The 17,482-nt window shown below is 38.3% G+C and overlaps 1 protein-coding gene across 1 annotated transcript; it reads left to right on the plus strand.

Annotated features, from left to right (window-relative positions):
• Positions 1 to 419: 419 nt before the first annotated feature.
• On the plus strand, positions 420 to 10,005 carry LOC306938645 (pancreatic secretory granule membrane major glycoprotein GP2-like; the record flags this gene model as incomplete). The annotated part of the gene is made up of 9 exons (XM_079522907.1): positions 420 to 507; positions 1,755 to 1,942; positions 3,062 to 3,257; positions 4,636 to 4,826; positions 6,248 to 6,393; positions 6,904 to 7,146; positions 8,021 to 8,180; positions 9,331 to 9,406; positions 9,986 to 10,005. The coding sequence occupies exons 1-9, from the start codon at positions 426 to 428 to the stop codon at positions 10,003 to 10,005; spliced, it is 1,302 nt and encodes a 433-aa protein (XP_079379033.1). The 5' UTR covers positions 420 to 425.
• Positions 10,006 to 17,482: the final 7,477 nt, after the last annotated feature.

Here is a 17,482-nt window from a genome sequence, read left to right on the forward strand (position 1 = left end):
TTTGAGCATTATCATAATTTATCATCATCATTGTAACACAATAACCTAGTAACCTAGTTCCATCATATCAAACAAGGAAGTAATATTTTCCTGCTTTACAGATTTGCCATCATAAAATGGAATTACTTATTAGTCATGCCATCATATCAAACAGGGAAATGTTTCCTGGTCTAACTGATAGTCACGTGTTATGGTGACACCCCTATAAATTCTCGAACACAACCTCTGCAAGGTATAAGGGAGAGGTACCAGTCGAAATAAGTTCTCTGTTTTGCTTAAAGCAATTTTCAGGTGTGGCAACATTGATAGATACACATTTCTGCCTTTGCATTGAACCAGTTATTTGCATTGAGACAGTGATTTTAGTGTGATGCTTTAGTCTGTCTAATAATAATGATTTGTTCTATTTTCAGCAGGTTTGTGTGATGTTCAAGATGTGGTCCGTTATGAGAGTGCCAGCTGTTCTGGTAGTACTCTTCCTACAGACTGTTACTGGAAACAATGAAGGTAAACTGCCTCTAAATGTCTTATTGGGATACATATGCAGTGATGGAAAAAGTATCACTAAGATATTTATTATTATTTTTAGCTGCTATTTTCAAATAGCCAAAGTAGCCAAAAATGCTGAAGTGGTTAATGTATGTTTTGAATAATAATCAAAATATACAAAGTAACTAGTAACAACAAAAAAATCTAATAATTGTAGTGGAGTAAAAGTGCAATATTTGTCTCTGGGATGTAGTGGTCCTAGTGGAGTATATAAAGTATTGAAAATTGGACACTTTAGTAAAGTAAAAGTACCTAAAAATTGCACTTACAGTTTTTAAGTAAGGAGCGACAGGTAAAAACTATAAAGATGGCTCGCATCATAAATGTTAGTAGCCTTGGATCGACTTATATATTTTATCGACTTATTATCTTTTAATTTCGTATCTACAGACTCGATAAATACTAATACTAAAAACGAATCTATGATATAGTCTTGATCCAAGGCTAACATGTTAGTAAAGGGTGATTGCAGTCAGACAATTACAACAATTACATTAATATAGCTGCAAGCAGCGATAAGACGGGCCAAGGAATAAGAAACAAACTATATTCAATAAGACATAGAAACTAACGCTGACCTCAGTAAAACTATGTTAAACCTAACCTTAACCCAAAAAGCCCTCAAAAAGTATACAGAGAAGGTGGGGTCCTGAGAGGATTCCTCAACGAAGTCCACACAACACCAGAGGGAGTTCAACAAACAACATGCAATTTGGCTCAAACAAGGGCGATTACATTCATTTCACTCCTATGCCACTTTAATGTGGAATGCCTTACCAACAGCCATTATATTAAGACATGACTCCCTTGACTCCTTCCAAACCGCTCTCAAAGAGCACCTATGGACGGCTGCAATTCGAAACTGGCACCCGTCTCTAAATGTTCTGATGAATTGAAATGGTGGACCCTGTTGTAAACAAGTGTTAGTGCTTTATCATGGTTCGTCCACAAAGTAACAGTTTTTGTATTGACTTGTGCTTTCGTTTTGAAATGTACCTATTCTACTGTGAAATAAAATGTTCAATCAATCAATCAAAATGAGGAGACGCATATGTGTATTAATACATTGACTAATAACTGTCTATAATTCCAATATATTAGCATGTACATCATATTATATAATATACAATAATATTATCTATAATATTATGGTATATAATATCAAAGCATGTTTGATGGTTTTCCCACCTTCCTTCTTTTTATAGTGACCTCCACGAAGCCTCCAGCAACACAGGCCAACCTTCCTGAGGTCTATGACGTCGATATGCGAACACCAGAGGGCGACATTCGCCTGGTGAATGGAGGGGGAGCCTGCTCCGGCAGAGTGGAGATCTACATGCGAGGACAGTGGGGGACAGTGTGTGATGACGCCTGGGACCTGAATGATGCCCAGGTACTGTGGTGTAACTATAAATACATTTACTCAAATACTGTACTTTGTACTTAAGTACAATTTTGACGTGTTTGTTTGTTTGTTGTTTTTCTTTAGGCCTACTGGAGCAAAATTTGCCTCTGAGAAAAGTATAATATTTAATATATACTTTTACTCCACTAGAATTATTTGAATAGGGCCTACTTTAGTTACAGTAGTACTATACTACTTACTGTAGATTTCGATTTACAAAACATATATACCCACCTATACCCACTACACCCACTACTGGAATCATAAAGATGCCAAAATTCAAATGAAATGGTGGCGGCGGTGGCTCAGGGGTAGAGTGGCTGGATAGTAACCACAAGGTTGCCAGTTCAAACCCGGGCTCCCCCAGAGTCAGTGTCAAAGTGTCCTTGAGCAAGACACTGAACCCCTAATTGCTCCTGATGTGCTGGTTGGTGCCTTGCATCAGTTGCATGGTTTCCGCCACCATCAGTGTGTGTGAATGGGTGAATTGATGCACAATCTATGTAAAGCACCTTGGATAAAGGTGCTATATAAATGCACCATTTACCATTTATTTACCAATGGCTTATACGAAAAGTCAATTGAAATAAGAGAAATGCTTTTTCATTTTCAGGTCATTAATGCATTTCTTGAAACAAAAATAAATCTAAAATGCAATAGCATTTACATATAATCTACAGATGTTCTCATTCTATGACACAACTAAAATTAGAAATAAAAGATCATTTGATTTTCAATTTTCAAAAAATGCCCTGCTAATTAGTGGACCATCTTAAAATGAAAATGCAATTTAGAAAATTCAAATGAAATAGGCCTAAGAGAAATGCTTGTTAACCTTCAGATCATGAAAGCATTTAAGCGTATAGATAAGCATTTACATCTCATCTCGTGTGCTCATTCTATGACAGAATGGAAAAGCAAATCACATTGCTACTTGTGGTACTTTTAAAGTAGGCTACATTCTGATACTACACTTTTTACTCAAGTAGGCCTAAATGTATAATTCCAGACTTTTACTTGTAACAGAGCATTTCTACATTGCAGTATTATACATTTACTTACCGTAAGTAAACAATGAGTACTTTTTTTTCCACCACTGCCCACTAGGTGGTGTGTAGACAGTCAGGCTGTGGCAGGCCACTGTCAGCACCGGGCGTTGCACATTTTGGACCGGGCAGTGGGGCCATCTGGCTGGATGATGTCGCCTGCACGGGCAGTGAATCAAAGCTGATACAGTGCAGTCATCTAGGTTTAGGAACCCACAACTGTGGGCACCACGAAGATGCTGGTGTTGTCTGTGAAGGTGGGATATTATTAAAATATGAATACTGCATTTTAGTGAACCACAAATCGTATGGCCCAGTGAAAAAAGTGATTAAAGGACCACTTCACCACTTTTCAACCTATCTTCATATAATTGGTCTTCACTAATGTTCATGACCATTTTGTTCTATTCGGTCTGCGTCTCATAGAGCTGTGGGCAGTTCAAAAACCCGTCCACCAGTGACATCATCACTGGGGAATTAATCCAAGCTAATAGAAACTGCAGGCTTTCTATTATTGAAAAGTTGCATTGCGAAAATGGAAGCCATCGTTCTCACGATAATGAAAATCTAAATATATATTTCACTATTATATATATATGTCACTCGTGGACGGGTTTCGGAACTGCCCACAGACCTCCTATGAGAGACAGACAAAAATGGTGGTGTTGTTTTATCATGAACATTAGTGAGGACCAATAGGTTGAAGATAGGTTGAAAAGTGGTGAAGTGGTCCTTTAATTGTATTTACAACTAGGTCCTCCTGGAGTCCAAATAAAACATGGTGAGACACTGTTTAGTTATTGTGTCACACATAGTTGGAAACATCTTCCAGAGGATCTGAGGCTTGAGCAAACTCAGACTACTTTTTTATTTTATAAATATCTTCTCATTGTTATTTAAAACACAAAAACCTATAGACAATCACAATCAGTACTTTAAAGCAAAGTAAAAAAGCAAGTAAAAATGTTCATCTAATCTATATTATCATCTGAAAAAATAAACATGCAAAATGGTGAACTTTAGATTGTGCTGTTCATCTTTGTACTCTTGTTGAAAAGATGAACCTATACTGTATAGCTGTATGCGCTGGCATTGTCTGTGATGAAGGTGGGATATTAAATATGAGTATAGGCATACATGTATACTCCATTATGAAGAACTGCTCCATGGCCTAGTAGTGGAAAAAATAAGTGCTTTATTTGTATTTGCAATGAGTGTGCTGCATTTACACTTTTATATTCTACCTAATATAAACTAGTATACTAGTATAAACGTGTATAAACGTGTTCATTTCATGCTTTCATCTAACGCTCTTATATGTTGAGCACGCTTAAAATACAATTCAATATGCATTAAGCTAGTAGCCTATACTTTTAATAAAAACATTACTTAGCACTCTACACTCAAAACTGACATTGTATGTAAACCTATTCAAAACACTGGATGGCTTATTTGAGGCTATTTAATAAATGTTTGGCATTACAACGTGGCTCTTCTTTCATTCATATTACAGTATACATACTGTAATATTTGTAGAAAAATACAGCCACTTGTTAATGGATCTAATTATGTCTTGCTTTCCATGCTCTGTTTCTTCTCTTCCCCCATTCTCCTCTTTAATCTATCGCCCTGCAGTTCCAGAACCAGAAGTCTTGACGTGTGGCCGGGATCAAATCCAAATTGGCCTGCCACTGAGTAACCTCTTTGGTTTGAACGGATTCTCTGGTCACCTGGCCGACCCGCGGTGCTCGTCCTTCACAGAGCGCAATGGGATAGTGTGGTACCAAGTGGAACGACGGGCTGACACCTGTGGGAACAAACTGACGGTGAGGATTTATCTGCCAACTAAGTCCCATTATTTATTTGGCATTTGAGCCACGGACAACCATTTGATGAGGTTTAGCGTCTCAGACCCAAACTAAAGAATATTTTTGAGTGGTGCAACCACTCCAAGGAACAGCAATGTCCGTGTTAACCTTAGAGTATATATGAATAGAGACGGCACCCGAGTTCTCCTCCCATCCACTTGCATTAAGTTGCTCAAAAGCGCATGAGGCGATTTCACTGTGCATTCTGGGATGGATTGGGCCCAAACACATGAACGCGCTGCCGCTGACTATCATTGCAGGCACCAGCGCGTTCATGTGTTTGGGCCCACGCTGCAATATCAAATTCGGCCACTATGTCCATTTCGCCTCAGGGTTTCATCCGGGTGCCGTCTCTATTCATATATACTCTAAGGTGTTAACCTACCTATGTGTTAACCTATGTTTGTGTGTGACTCATGTGTGGCTATGAGTACCAGTAGGGGCGCTGTTGTGCCAGAAACAGAGAGAGAGAGATAGTGCTGCACTGTTGCCTGCTAATGAGAGAGAGGTGAGGGGAGTTGCACCACTCCGTTCACATGGGTGTGATTTTTATATTGTTGGATAAGATTTTGTCCACAATTCCATGATTTATTGATGTGGCACTGGTACCATAGGAGGAAAACGTTGATCAAAATAACAATTCTTCTACATTCTCTAATTGTGTAGAGTTCTTGTAAATTAAGTTTAAACATAATTGAACTCTTGGTTTCATTTTACACTTAGAACCCAAAGCAGTAACGCGCTGTAAGCTTGTAAGTCTGCTATTGTTGAATAGCCAACGCACAAATCTAAAATGACACACAAAAGAAAACACATTATTTAGTTTCTCCTATGATTTGATTCTTGGAATTGAGCTCAGGTGGCTGCCACAGTAATGCAAAGCATTTTTTAGAACGTGCATGATATCACACTCACCCATTCACTCACCAAGCAAGGGACAAAGTGGAGGTCCCCCCAGTCAGTCAAGCCTATCTCCTGGCTGGGACGTGCGTGTGGACGCGCTTCCAGGTGGGGGTCGGGGGGGACTGTAGGCTATAGGTGGCTGCGGTACACACTCGCCCATTGGGCCATGGCTCTTTAGCGGACTGGTAACGTACACGGCTTGTTTGAACGAGGTCCCGGGTTCGCCTCCTGTCTAAACTAAGTACTGTTAAAGTTAAGTTAAGACCACTCTACCTCATGAGCCACTAGTGCCACACCTTCACATTATAGCGTTGGGGTCTAACTTATTGGACAAAGGTTATGGACATTGTGTTTTTGTAATATACTATACTGATACATTTCAGTCACACTGTTTAATCATGTGGTGGATAGTGGTACTTTCTTTCCAGTTGGCTATAGATCATTCACTCGACTGACCAGTAACCTCTGTCTCTCAGACCAACAGCACCCATGCCATCTACTCCAACAGTGTATTTGTCTACCCTGAAAACAATGCCTCATCTCCTGTGAGTTTTCCCTTCTCCTGTGCCTATCCACTGGAAACAGACACCAGCCTTGATGTGGCCATCAGACCAAACCTTCTGTAAGTAACCCACTTTCAAAGTTGCTAATGCCAGTGAGAAAACAGTTAATATATCAAGAATCTAAAATATCTACATCAAAATGAAGAGTGCAGCAGATTAAAGTTAAATTAATTATTAAGGCCATTCTCACTGCACCTCATTGCACCAAGATGACATCCACAGTGTAGACATCAGATAGTTAAAACAAATCTAAATAAGGTGCTTATTATTAGATATCAACATATTAGCTGAGGGAATTCCATTGTTGTTACGGCCAATAATTGCTGCAATACATACATGAATAAACTAGTGTGGGCTATTAGATTTCTGCCTTCAATTTGTATCTTAAATGTCAAGCTTCACTCAAAGCCTATGTTACGTATTAATATAGCACATAATTTAACCGAAAGCCTACAGGACATAGAGAGAAAATGCATTAACAGGAGAAGAATCTGAATTTCTTGAAAAACAAAGGCTGTTAGAATAGAGCAGAATACCAGATAACAGTTTAATGCTATGTTCCTTCACAGGCTTGACGGTGCCATTTCGGGTGTGGGTTCACAGGCCAGCGCCTCCATGTCCCTGTTCCAGAACTCCAACTACACAGAGCCGTACCCAGCAGGCCCGGTCACGCTGCCAGTGGGCTCTGCCCTGCGTGTAGGAGTATCCGTCGGGGAAACGGACCCGAGGTTTGTGGTCGTTCTGGACGACTGCTACGCCACTCATTCGTCGAACCCCGATGACCTCATGCGATACTTCCTCATTCAGAACGGGTAGGCCTGCCCACAATTTACAATTTAGGCATTTAGCAGACGCTCTTAATCCAGAGCGATTTACATTAAGCAAGAACAAAAAGCATGGGAATACACCACATATATAAAAAGCATTTATCAAGAAGCATGCGTAAGCTAAGAACGTAGCTAGAACATATCTATATAATGACACTGTACATATAAACTATACATATATACTATACTATGCTGTACATATATACTATGAAGTGCTATGACTACATACAAAGCAATTATTGTGCTGTCTACATAACATGCTATAAGTCTGTATCAAATGCTATCTAAGTCTAAAAAGTGCTGTCTAAGGGGGTAGGGTAAGTGCTATGGGCCATGGTGGAGTCTGAAAAGGTGGGTTTTCAGACTACGGCGGACGTACGTACGTTTCATTCTCCAGACTCCAGCAAATGGTTTGTGCCCACGATAAACAAGAATGAAACAGACGGCCCCTAGATGTGTCTCTGTGACACATCTAGGGGCCGCAATCTGCATTCAAAGATGTTCCTAGAAGCTTTGTCATTGGTCGAAAAAAAAAAACCCGGTCGCAATGACTAACCAATCAGGCAGCAGACAGGCAAATCGACCAATGACAAGGCTTCTGGGAAAATCTTTGAATGCAGATTGCGGCCCCTAGATGTGTCACAGAGACTAAATCTTGCTGGCTGTCTGAATACCAAAACACAAAAAAGGTCATTAAAACTTTGACATATTATTGCTTATAGCAGCTTTAACTAGGCTACTAAGCGTGTATTTAGTAGTTAATAATGCAAATCAATGAATTAGCCATGTATGAATTAAAATAATGAGGGAATTAAATAGTGATATCTGTCATGGGCCTACAACCTGACTTTTTCCTCAGGTGTCCCAGCGACCGTCGTCAAGTGACAGTGGAGGAGAGCGGCTCTTCCCTCCAGGCCCGTTTCTCTGCCCTGCTCTTCCTGTTCCAGGGAAACTACAGAGATGTCTACCTTCACTGCAACCTCCACCTGTGTGACCAGAGAGCCTCCTCCTGTTCGCCTGTAGGTGTCACTCTATGCCCTTTCAGTCAGTAGTAGCACTGTTCTGCAAATGTCCAGGTCTGTTGTAAGACTCCTGTAGAAACTGTGCTTAGTTGAATGTGTTGCACCAGTGTTGTTTTCGTCGACTAAAACTAAGACTAAAACTACCTTTTTTCACTGACGAAAACTAAATGGAAACTAAATGAAAACTAAGCTACGATGACTAAAACTAAGACTAAATATACTGACAATTTTGTTGACAAATAAAAACTAGACCAAAATGTTAAGAAGGGACTAGTGGACAAGAGAACCAGTGTAAGTCATTTTACACTTGGTTGCATGCTGAAAATAGCAGATCTACAAGCTCACAACGCGTCATGCATTGTGAGCTTGTAGATCGGGTATTTTCAGCAAGTGTAAAATCAGCCATTACGACGGCATCAAGGCCCGCCAAAATACATTTTAGTCGACTAAATCAACTGTAGATTTAGTCGACTAAAATCTTATGATATTTAGTCGACTAAAACTAGACTAACACTAAAGCATTCCAGGTGATTAAAATGTGACTAAGACTAAATGAAAACTATTCAAGAGACTAGGACTAAAACTAAAATAAAAATGTGCTGCCAAAATCAACACTGTGTTGCACCAATTCTCAGATATCTGGCACTGGCCTCCAGTGAGTCACATCATGTATTTCCCCAAAATACGTTAAAATAAAACATGGTGAGGGAGGCACTGTTATTATGTCAAGTTGGAAACAACTTCCAGAGGATCTGAGGCTTGAGCAAACTCAGACTACTTTTTTTTATTTAATTTAATTTTGTTCTCATTATTATTTGAAACACACAAACTATAGGCAATCACAGTACTTTAAAGCAAAGGGAAAAAAGCAAAAGCAAAAAAGCAAAAAAGTATTTTTGTTTTCCTAATCTACATTATCACCTAAAAAACACTTTTAGGTGAAAGTTCACAAAATTGTGAACTTTAGACTGAGTTGAAAAGATCAAGCTGAATTTCTTTGTTTTTCCTGTTTTTGTTTTATTTTTAGCTCTATTATATTCCTTCTGTGCTTTATGTCTCTGTAAATGCCTTTAAATACCCTTTGCGAAGCACTTTGCATTGCCTCCAAAATAAACGTGTCCTGCTCATATTCCTCTGCCTTTCACAGGTTTGCTCGAGGAGGGAACGTCGCTCTGTTTCCAGATCTGTACCCTTCAAGCCCCTCACCATTGGACCAATCACCTGTAAGTATCAATAATCAACATTTTAAGCATTGGGAAATAGGCATGTAACGATACATTGTATATCGATATGAACTGGTGGCAATTTAAATCGATTTAATGAAAACATGTATCGTGATACATATGTTCAGAAATGGTAAAAAAAATCACACCCGTGTGAACTGAGTGGTGCAACTACACATTTATTGTCAGTGACGTCACATACTAACCATAGCAACCATGCTCACCCGTACAGGCACAAACACACACGGGTACTAACAAAGCCAGTTGTTGGAGTGGTTTGCACCACTCAAAAACAGGATTTGAGTTTGTGGAAGGGAAATGATTGTTTCCTGGCATAAGTGGCATTTGCTACAGTATTGAAAACAAACCATATTGTAAAAGAAAAAGAAGACTATACTGGATTTGTGTAAGAGAAATAATTTGTCTGGAAAATTGCGAACAATCATATCGTGAACCTAATATCGTGATTCGAATCGTATCGTGAGTTCAGTGAATCGTTACATGCCTATTGGAAATACAAGAATCTGAAATACTGTTAAGTTAACTAAATGTATTTTTCTCTTTGCTTTTAATCTCCAGGGGACACAATAGTGGCGTGAACCATGGACATCTTTAAATAACTCCAATATACTGTAGTTTATATTATATTATTTTATATTACATTAGCCTATAATTGTAGGTGTTTTATTCACAGAACTAACTGATTCACATGACTAACTAATACAGTGTGTTTTCCAGAAATATGTTTTTTTTTGTATTCTCAGCTTCCCTAAGCTGTTCACAATCCATTGAGTATTTTGTTTTGGCTATTTTGTTTATTTCTCTTACAAATATGAAATAAAGTAAAATAATATCAAATAAAGTTGTACTTGGATTTCCCCCCCCCCCTAATGGCTGCTGCAGTCTAAATCTGTATAATATGAAATGTATGAAAGGTTTTGTAATACATGTTTATTATAATGTGACATTGTGACACAGTCACGTTATTATGGTAAATCCTTAGGGACGATTAGGCCTCAAAAGGTATTATTTCACAATGCTTGTTAAAGTGTGTACGGTATCTGTCATTGTTAGAAAAAAGCAGAAACTCGCAACTCACTTTATGATTCGACCTCACGTTTCCTCACGGTCGAAACGATGTATTGTTTGCATGCCGTGTCGCTGAATACAAATTTGGCGCATCATAAAGTGAGTTGTGCTTTTTTCTACATTTGTCTGTTTTAAGAGTTTGGCTCAGCACCAAGAATGGAGGATGTGCGTTACATTATCTTTATTTTGAATGTCTGCCATTGTTAACCATTTAAGAACACTTTAACATGTCAGCACGGCATTTCTCAGGGAAGAGACAAAGGGTTGACAGTTGCGATATGTCTGGGGTATAAGAAACAACGAGATGAGATAGGTTGTTGTTTGGAGTCCTTGACAATTGAATATTCCACTCAAACTAAGGGCTCACTTGATCTATAATGGTTATAAATACAGATGGCAAAGGCACCTTTTCCACCTATAATTATGGCATAATGCCATCTATTGCAGTGGTTCTCAATCTTTTCAGGCCGTGACCCCCCAAATAATCATAATTTGAACTGGGGACCCCCCCACCCCGACAAGCACTTGGAAAGTTGGAAGAATGTAGGAGATGAGGCATTTATCTACAGGCTCAGTTGTGAGCTTGTAGAACCGCTATTTTCAACATTTTTGACAATTTGACAGTTTTTATAGCTTGTTGATTTTGATGCAGTCTTTCTTCTTTTCCTTCTTTTTGTAGGTATTAAAAAGGTCTTAAAAAAAACTTAAGTTGACACTTCACTCAATTTACAATTTACAATTTAGGCATTTAGCAGACGCTCTTAATCCAGAGCGACTTACATTAGGAAAGAACAAAAGCACGGGAAAACATCACATATATAAAATGCATTTATCATGAAACATGCGTAAGCAAAGAACGTAACTAGAACATATCTATCACATATCACTGTCATATGGGGGGTCCTGGCCCACAGGTTGAGAACCACTGCTCTACTGTACAGTATATTTATATAACAACGTGGTGACACTAGCAAAAAAATAAAAGAAGGGACAGATTTTAAGGGAAAAAAGCCCTGTAGGGTTGATCTACCACAGCGGACCTCTGGTCAGCATCCCCCTCCAGCTGTGGGAATCTGCCACCTACAACACAGAAAATAAACAAACAACAAACTGTATCTACAGTACAATCTGCATTCTGCACTACCCCAGAAGATCTTTATTTTACATGTTGTCGCTGTCAGGTTTAGGAATTCCAAAACTGTTGTACTTTTCAGGAAATGGGAGAAATAACCTGAGTTCCAAATGGATCAAATGTAGTTATTATTTAGTCACAAGCTCTTGTTAATACTTTTCATTGGTTAAATATTTAAAAACTCGCTTACAGACTTAACCACTTTCACTTTGAAAATGTTTCGATAATAGTGGGAAAATATAGAAATACGTTGCGATATGTTTTGACTTGAGCTTGTACTGTGATTTTGTCTCCTTTTCTGCGGCACTACTCTTGTATGATGAAGAAGTAGGGCTCAAGCAGACCTGAACAAACTACAACTTGTTCAGAACCGAGATGCCAGACTGGCACTTCATTGTTCCAATCACACAAATATTGAATATATATGCATACACGCCTGTCCTGGCTATCTGTTAAAAACTAACTTCATTGCAGTGTCCTCGTGTTTGTCAGAAACATAATTTCAAATAAAACACCAGATTACTTCTTCAAACAGTTATTAAAATCAAGTGACAGACATAATCATAACACCAGAATTGCCAGCCTCGGTCATTTAACACTCCCTGCTCCAAAAACGATGTATGTATCGATCAATATAATTTTGGAACATGTTACCACCCCACATATCTTTCAAATATGCTCTAAAGAAACATTTGTTACAGCTGACCACATGACCAGAATGTTATTCTTATTATGTTGTATTGGAATAAATACAACAAATAAATAAATATAATAAATTGTAATTATGTATTTTCATGTATTTACATTTTTAGAATGTATTTATAACTAGAAAAGTTGCAATTTTGAAAAATTGCAAAGTGTGGTTGCCGCAGTCGCTTACATAGGCCCCTCAAACTAATTTTGCCAGCCAATTACAATGTCACGTCACCCCTGTGATCATGCGTAACTAATTCGGAACTATCCCCCAAAAATCATGTTTTTGCGACAAACGGTTACATTTCTCGCATTTGTGGCGCCCCCTATGGATGAAAATGGAATTGCTTTTGGAACTTGGTTGATTGAACCACCCGCGACATGTGATTCAAATTTGGGATGGATCGGACATTCCGTTCGTGATTTATGGCATTTTTTGTGAAATAAGCCCCTCCTACTATCTTCGGACGACGATTACGGACGATTTATACGCTATACGGTCTCCAAGGAAAAAAACTACTTACATTTAGTCTTCGATTTCCCCATTATAAGTCTATGGAGAACTAATTAATTAATATCAATTAAACTATACAACGGATCTCTTAGCAATGAGCAAGCACACGATTCCCGATGAAGCCGGTCGATTTGACATATGGCTCGAGTGTGTGCGGCAAAAACTGTGGGAGGAGTAGTGCGGCAAAGTATCCTCATTTACAATAACAATAGTCTGGTTGCCCTGTTAGGGCAACCACACTAATGATGTGCTTTTTGTATGTATTTTATATGGACCCCAGGAAGATTAGCTGTCGCCCCGGCGTCAGCTAAGGGGGATCCATTCAATAAACAATAAACAATAGGGCGTTATTATTATTAGGATACTGCCCGACCGCGACGTGACCTCAAATCAGGAGGACAGCAGATGGATGCTCAACATGTTTCCATGCAGACAGATAGATGGTCTCACCTGCATTCTCTTGTGAAGGAACCTCAGTTTCTGGCTGAGAGAGTCGATCTCCTGAGAAGACAGAGAGGACATCTTTCTGCTGTTGGACTAAAGCTGTATGGTACGAGGGAGCTACTGTAAACTGCTCTTAACCCATTTTGGGGCGGGAACCCTTTTTGGTGTTTTAAGCATTATGTTATACTTTAGCTATTGAAAAATAGCAGATCTACAAGCTACGAGCTTGTAGGTCTGCTATTTTTGAAAAATCGTGAAAATGCGGCGCAGATCTTTGAATATATATTCTTTAGGGGTGAATGTTTTTAACTCAAATCTTTGCTTCTGGGAGGGTCCCAGGGACTACATATTTTCAGATGGGGGTCGGCGGCCAATTACACATAATTCTGGGGGTCCTTGACATGAAATATTGAACACCACTGACATAGAAACATGGGTATTTCAGAAAACAGGATCAGGATTTAGAAGATTTCTTTTTTGTTTCGACGTCAGGTCTAAAGTTGAGAGGCATTTTTCCCACTGAGATCAATAGAGTTCCGATACCAAGACGCAAGTTATGGGTATCGGAATAGGTATTGGGATTTTTTGGTACATCTCAAAAAATGATTTAACTTGACTTTAACTTAACTTTTGTTTACGTAACCACATTATTATTATTACTGATTGGTTTTTCAAGATAGCAGATCTACTAGCTCACAGCGCATGGCAGCGTATAGCTCGTCGTGACAGCACATCATAAAGCGTTTTAGAGAGCCACAAAGTGTTTATTATTCTGCTTATTAATTATTATAATGGAGAAAGTGCAGGGACAATAATACCTGGCTGAGTTTCTCACGATGTCTGAGTTTGATTTGAGGCAGAAGACCCTCCAGTCTCTGAATCTAAATAGAAAGATTGTGGCACGTTAATGTTTTTATATACATTATATATTTTTTTACAATATGAAACAAGTCATTACTGTCAATGTGTAAGACCCTTTTAATACCAACAAAAAGAAAAGAAAAAAGGATATGAAATGAAATGTTAAAACTTAAAAGACTATTACTGCATCAAAAGTAATCAACTAATACTACAAAAACTGGCCAAAACATTGTCCAAATTATCAAATAATGTAAGAAAGAGGCAAACATTATAATAGCTGATCTACAAGCTCACAGTAGATCTGCTATTTTCACAATATGTATCTGTGGAATCGAGCCAAGTTAAACTTAATGTCTCAACTCCTACAATTCCACGTTGGGGGGTCCCCAGTTCTTGGCATGCTGACTAAATGTGGGGGAAACAACAATAGTATTTACAATGTCATCGTTGTGAGTGCAGAGCATTATTGTTTGTAATGTGAGTATGCTATATGTGTTGAACACATTTGAACGTAGCAACGACTTAACTAACTTCACACTCACAGTAAATTAAGCATTAACATTATGCCTGTAGTTTACTCCATTATTATACAATATGGCATGCTGTACCCTCCTGTCAGTAGTCTGGAGTCTGGTCTTCATACTCTTGTTGATCATTGTCATGGCAACCGTTCTGGGCTTGGGACGAACTGGGAAGTGGGATTAAATGTGCTCAATGTGCTGTGTTGTACCTCAACAACAACAACAATGAATGAATGAATGAATGAATTAACACAGCATGCCATTAACATAAATGTGACATTGTATCTAAAGCAGTGCAGGAGGATGCTAAACGCACACCAGTCTTAGTAGTGGTGCCAGCTCACGGAGTTAAGTCTTAAAAAGACAAAAGAGTGGCTGCACACACTCTTTTGTCTTTTTAAGACTTAACTCTTTAATTGTATCTAAAGCATAACATATCTCCAGTATACCAATGTATAATTAAAAGTAGGGTGGCCGGGATTTTCTTTGGTTAAAATAAGTGTTAAATAGCTCTATATTATGATAGTACTCATTGACTACTATCAGAGTTCAGTAACAGGAGTCTGCATGTCTCTCTTTCTCTTAATAATAAACCAGAAAATGCATTTTCAGGTCGGGATACCATTTTATCCAATCAGGATAGAGTACTCAGGCAGGATACAGATTAAACAAGTGCAAATTGGAAGTGATGACACAAAGAAATGAGCAGACAAAATGGGGAACCGCAGCACTATAAAAAATGAAGCTGATAAATGGGTACTGTCTCCTGATTGGTTGAAATGTTTGTAACCCACCTGAAAATGTATTTTCTGTTTATTGAAGAGCTGGACAGACTCTGGGGCGCCCACGCTTTTTTAGAGGTACCATCAAAATGACCAGCTCAACAAGATCTACCCAACCAAAAGATATCCCATTGCTGAAAATAGTTAGAAAATGTAACTGAATAAATGTATCTCTATTTCCCCACTTGGAATGGAGAAATAGAGGGGGAATGGAATTCTCTCTCTTTAAAAAAAAAAGAAAAAAACTTTAATGCTACCGTTTGTGCACAACACTCTTGAAAATAGAGTATTCCATTGTGAGGTAACGGCCATTTTTGTCAATCAATCAAGTCTCCTTAATTCAAGTGTCAGATGCCAAATTTAAATTATAATATGTTCTAGGTAGGGGGCATGTCATGTGGTCTACTTGCACAGCCTTTGTGATCTACTGGTAGATCGCAATGTACTTTTTGGGCACCCCTGCTCTGATTACCATCAGAGAATAGTGTTATAACACTTTAACAAAAATGTGTTTTGTTTTAACCAAAGAATATCACTTATCCTACCTTTAAACATGTTGAGAATATCTGGTACTGTATATTGTATATCATACATATATATCCTCGTCTTCATAAACAGTTGAGATAATTCTCACCATGTTGGAAGATGTTGACGACCTCCACCACGTATGGCCTATATAATGAAGACAACGTGTCAAAATTAATATAAATGCATAAAGTTGGCTTTAAAGCACTTTTCTAGGCTTGCTTTTACAGTATATGCGTTACATTATTGTACATTTGTATAAATCTGTCATCTGTCAGAGATCTTTATTTTGTCTTGTAAAGCACTTTGTAAAAATTGCATTGATGGTAAATGGTGCATTTATATAGCGCCTTTATCCAAGGCACTTTACATAGATGCATTATATTCACCCATTCACACACATTCATACACCGATTGCGGCGGAAGCCATGCAAGGTACCAACCAGCACATCGGGAGCAAATTTGGGGTTCAGTGTCTTGATAAGTGGAAGTAGAAGGGGTAGGACCCGATACGTTTTTAACTAAACTTCTCCCTTTTTCGAACATAAACTATAAGGATATTAGATATCCCTTGTTTTATTTCTTGTTTTATTATTATTTTAAATCTAGTTCTTCCTTTATTTCCATTGCCTGTCCATTTATGTTTTAATATGTTCGAAATAAAGAAATAAATTAAAAATGAAATAAGTGATATGTACAGTAAATACATTTTAGTTGTGTGGAATAACAGATGCAGAATAATGTTGTAGCAAATGATGGATGAAATGGCATTTCAATCAGGCCAATACCAAATGAACCCATGACAAAGAACATAAAACAACCACATTATTTATCCTATATGGTTCTGATAATGCTCTTCACAATGATGCTCAGCGTGGAATAATACATGGAGAGAACTTGTGATTTTGAACTTGAAGTGGTTAACCCATTTTGTGCGGGAACCCCTTTTGGTGTTAGCATCATGTCATGCTTTAGCTATTGAAAAATAGCAGATCTACAAGCTCATAGCGCGCCACCGAGTGGCGCGCTACGAGCTTGTAGGTCTGCTATTTTTGAAAAATCGAAGAACGACTGACATAGAAACATAGCTTTTTCAGAAAACTGTCAGGATGTAGAAGACATTTTTAGAATCTGATCTCAGGTCAAACCAAGCGCAGATAAGACACAGGACCAAGACAGAGGCGAGTCTAAAAACGAAATGATCACAGCTCAGCCTCAGAGACAAGACACTGGGATTCAGCATTGAACACATAACAACAGCTACATACTGTACCACTGTGAGACAGAACTTACATGTGCTTACTGTTGGCAGGAATAGAGCTGTTCAGGGGAATCAAATAGCCACAGTGGTTCCTTATCTGGAGAGAGTGTCAGATACGGTATAATACACAGTCTCACAGCCTAAAAATAATTAAATAAGATTATTATATACTCTTTTATCTCAGACCAATGGATCCATATAAAATAATTTAAAAGAAAGTACCATATAAATGTACAATAAATACAACACTTGAA

Source organism: Electrona antarctica (assembly GCF_951216825.1).
Source record: "Electrona antarctica genome assembly, chromosome: 15".
NCBI lineage: Eukaryota > Metazoa > Chordata > Actinopteri > Myctophiformes > Myctophidae > Electrona > Electrona antarctica.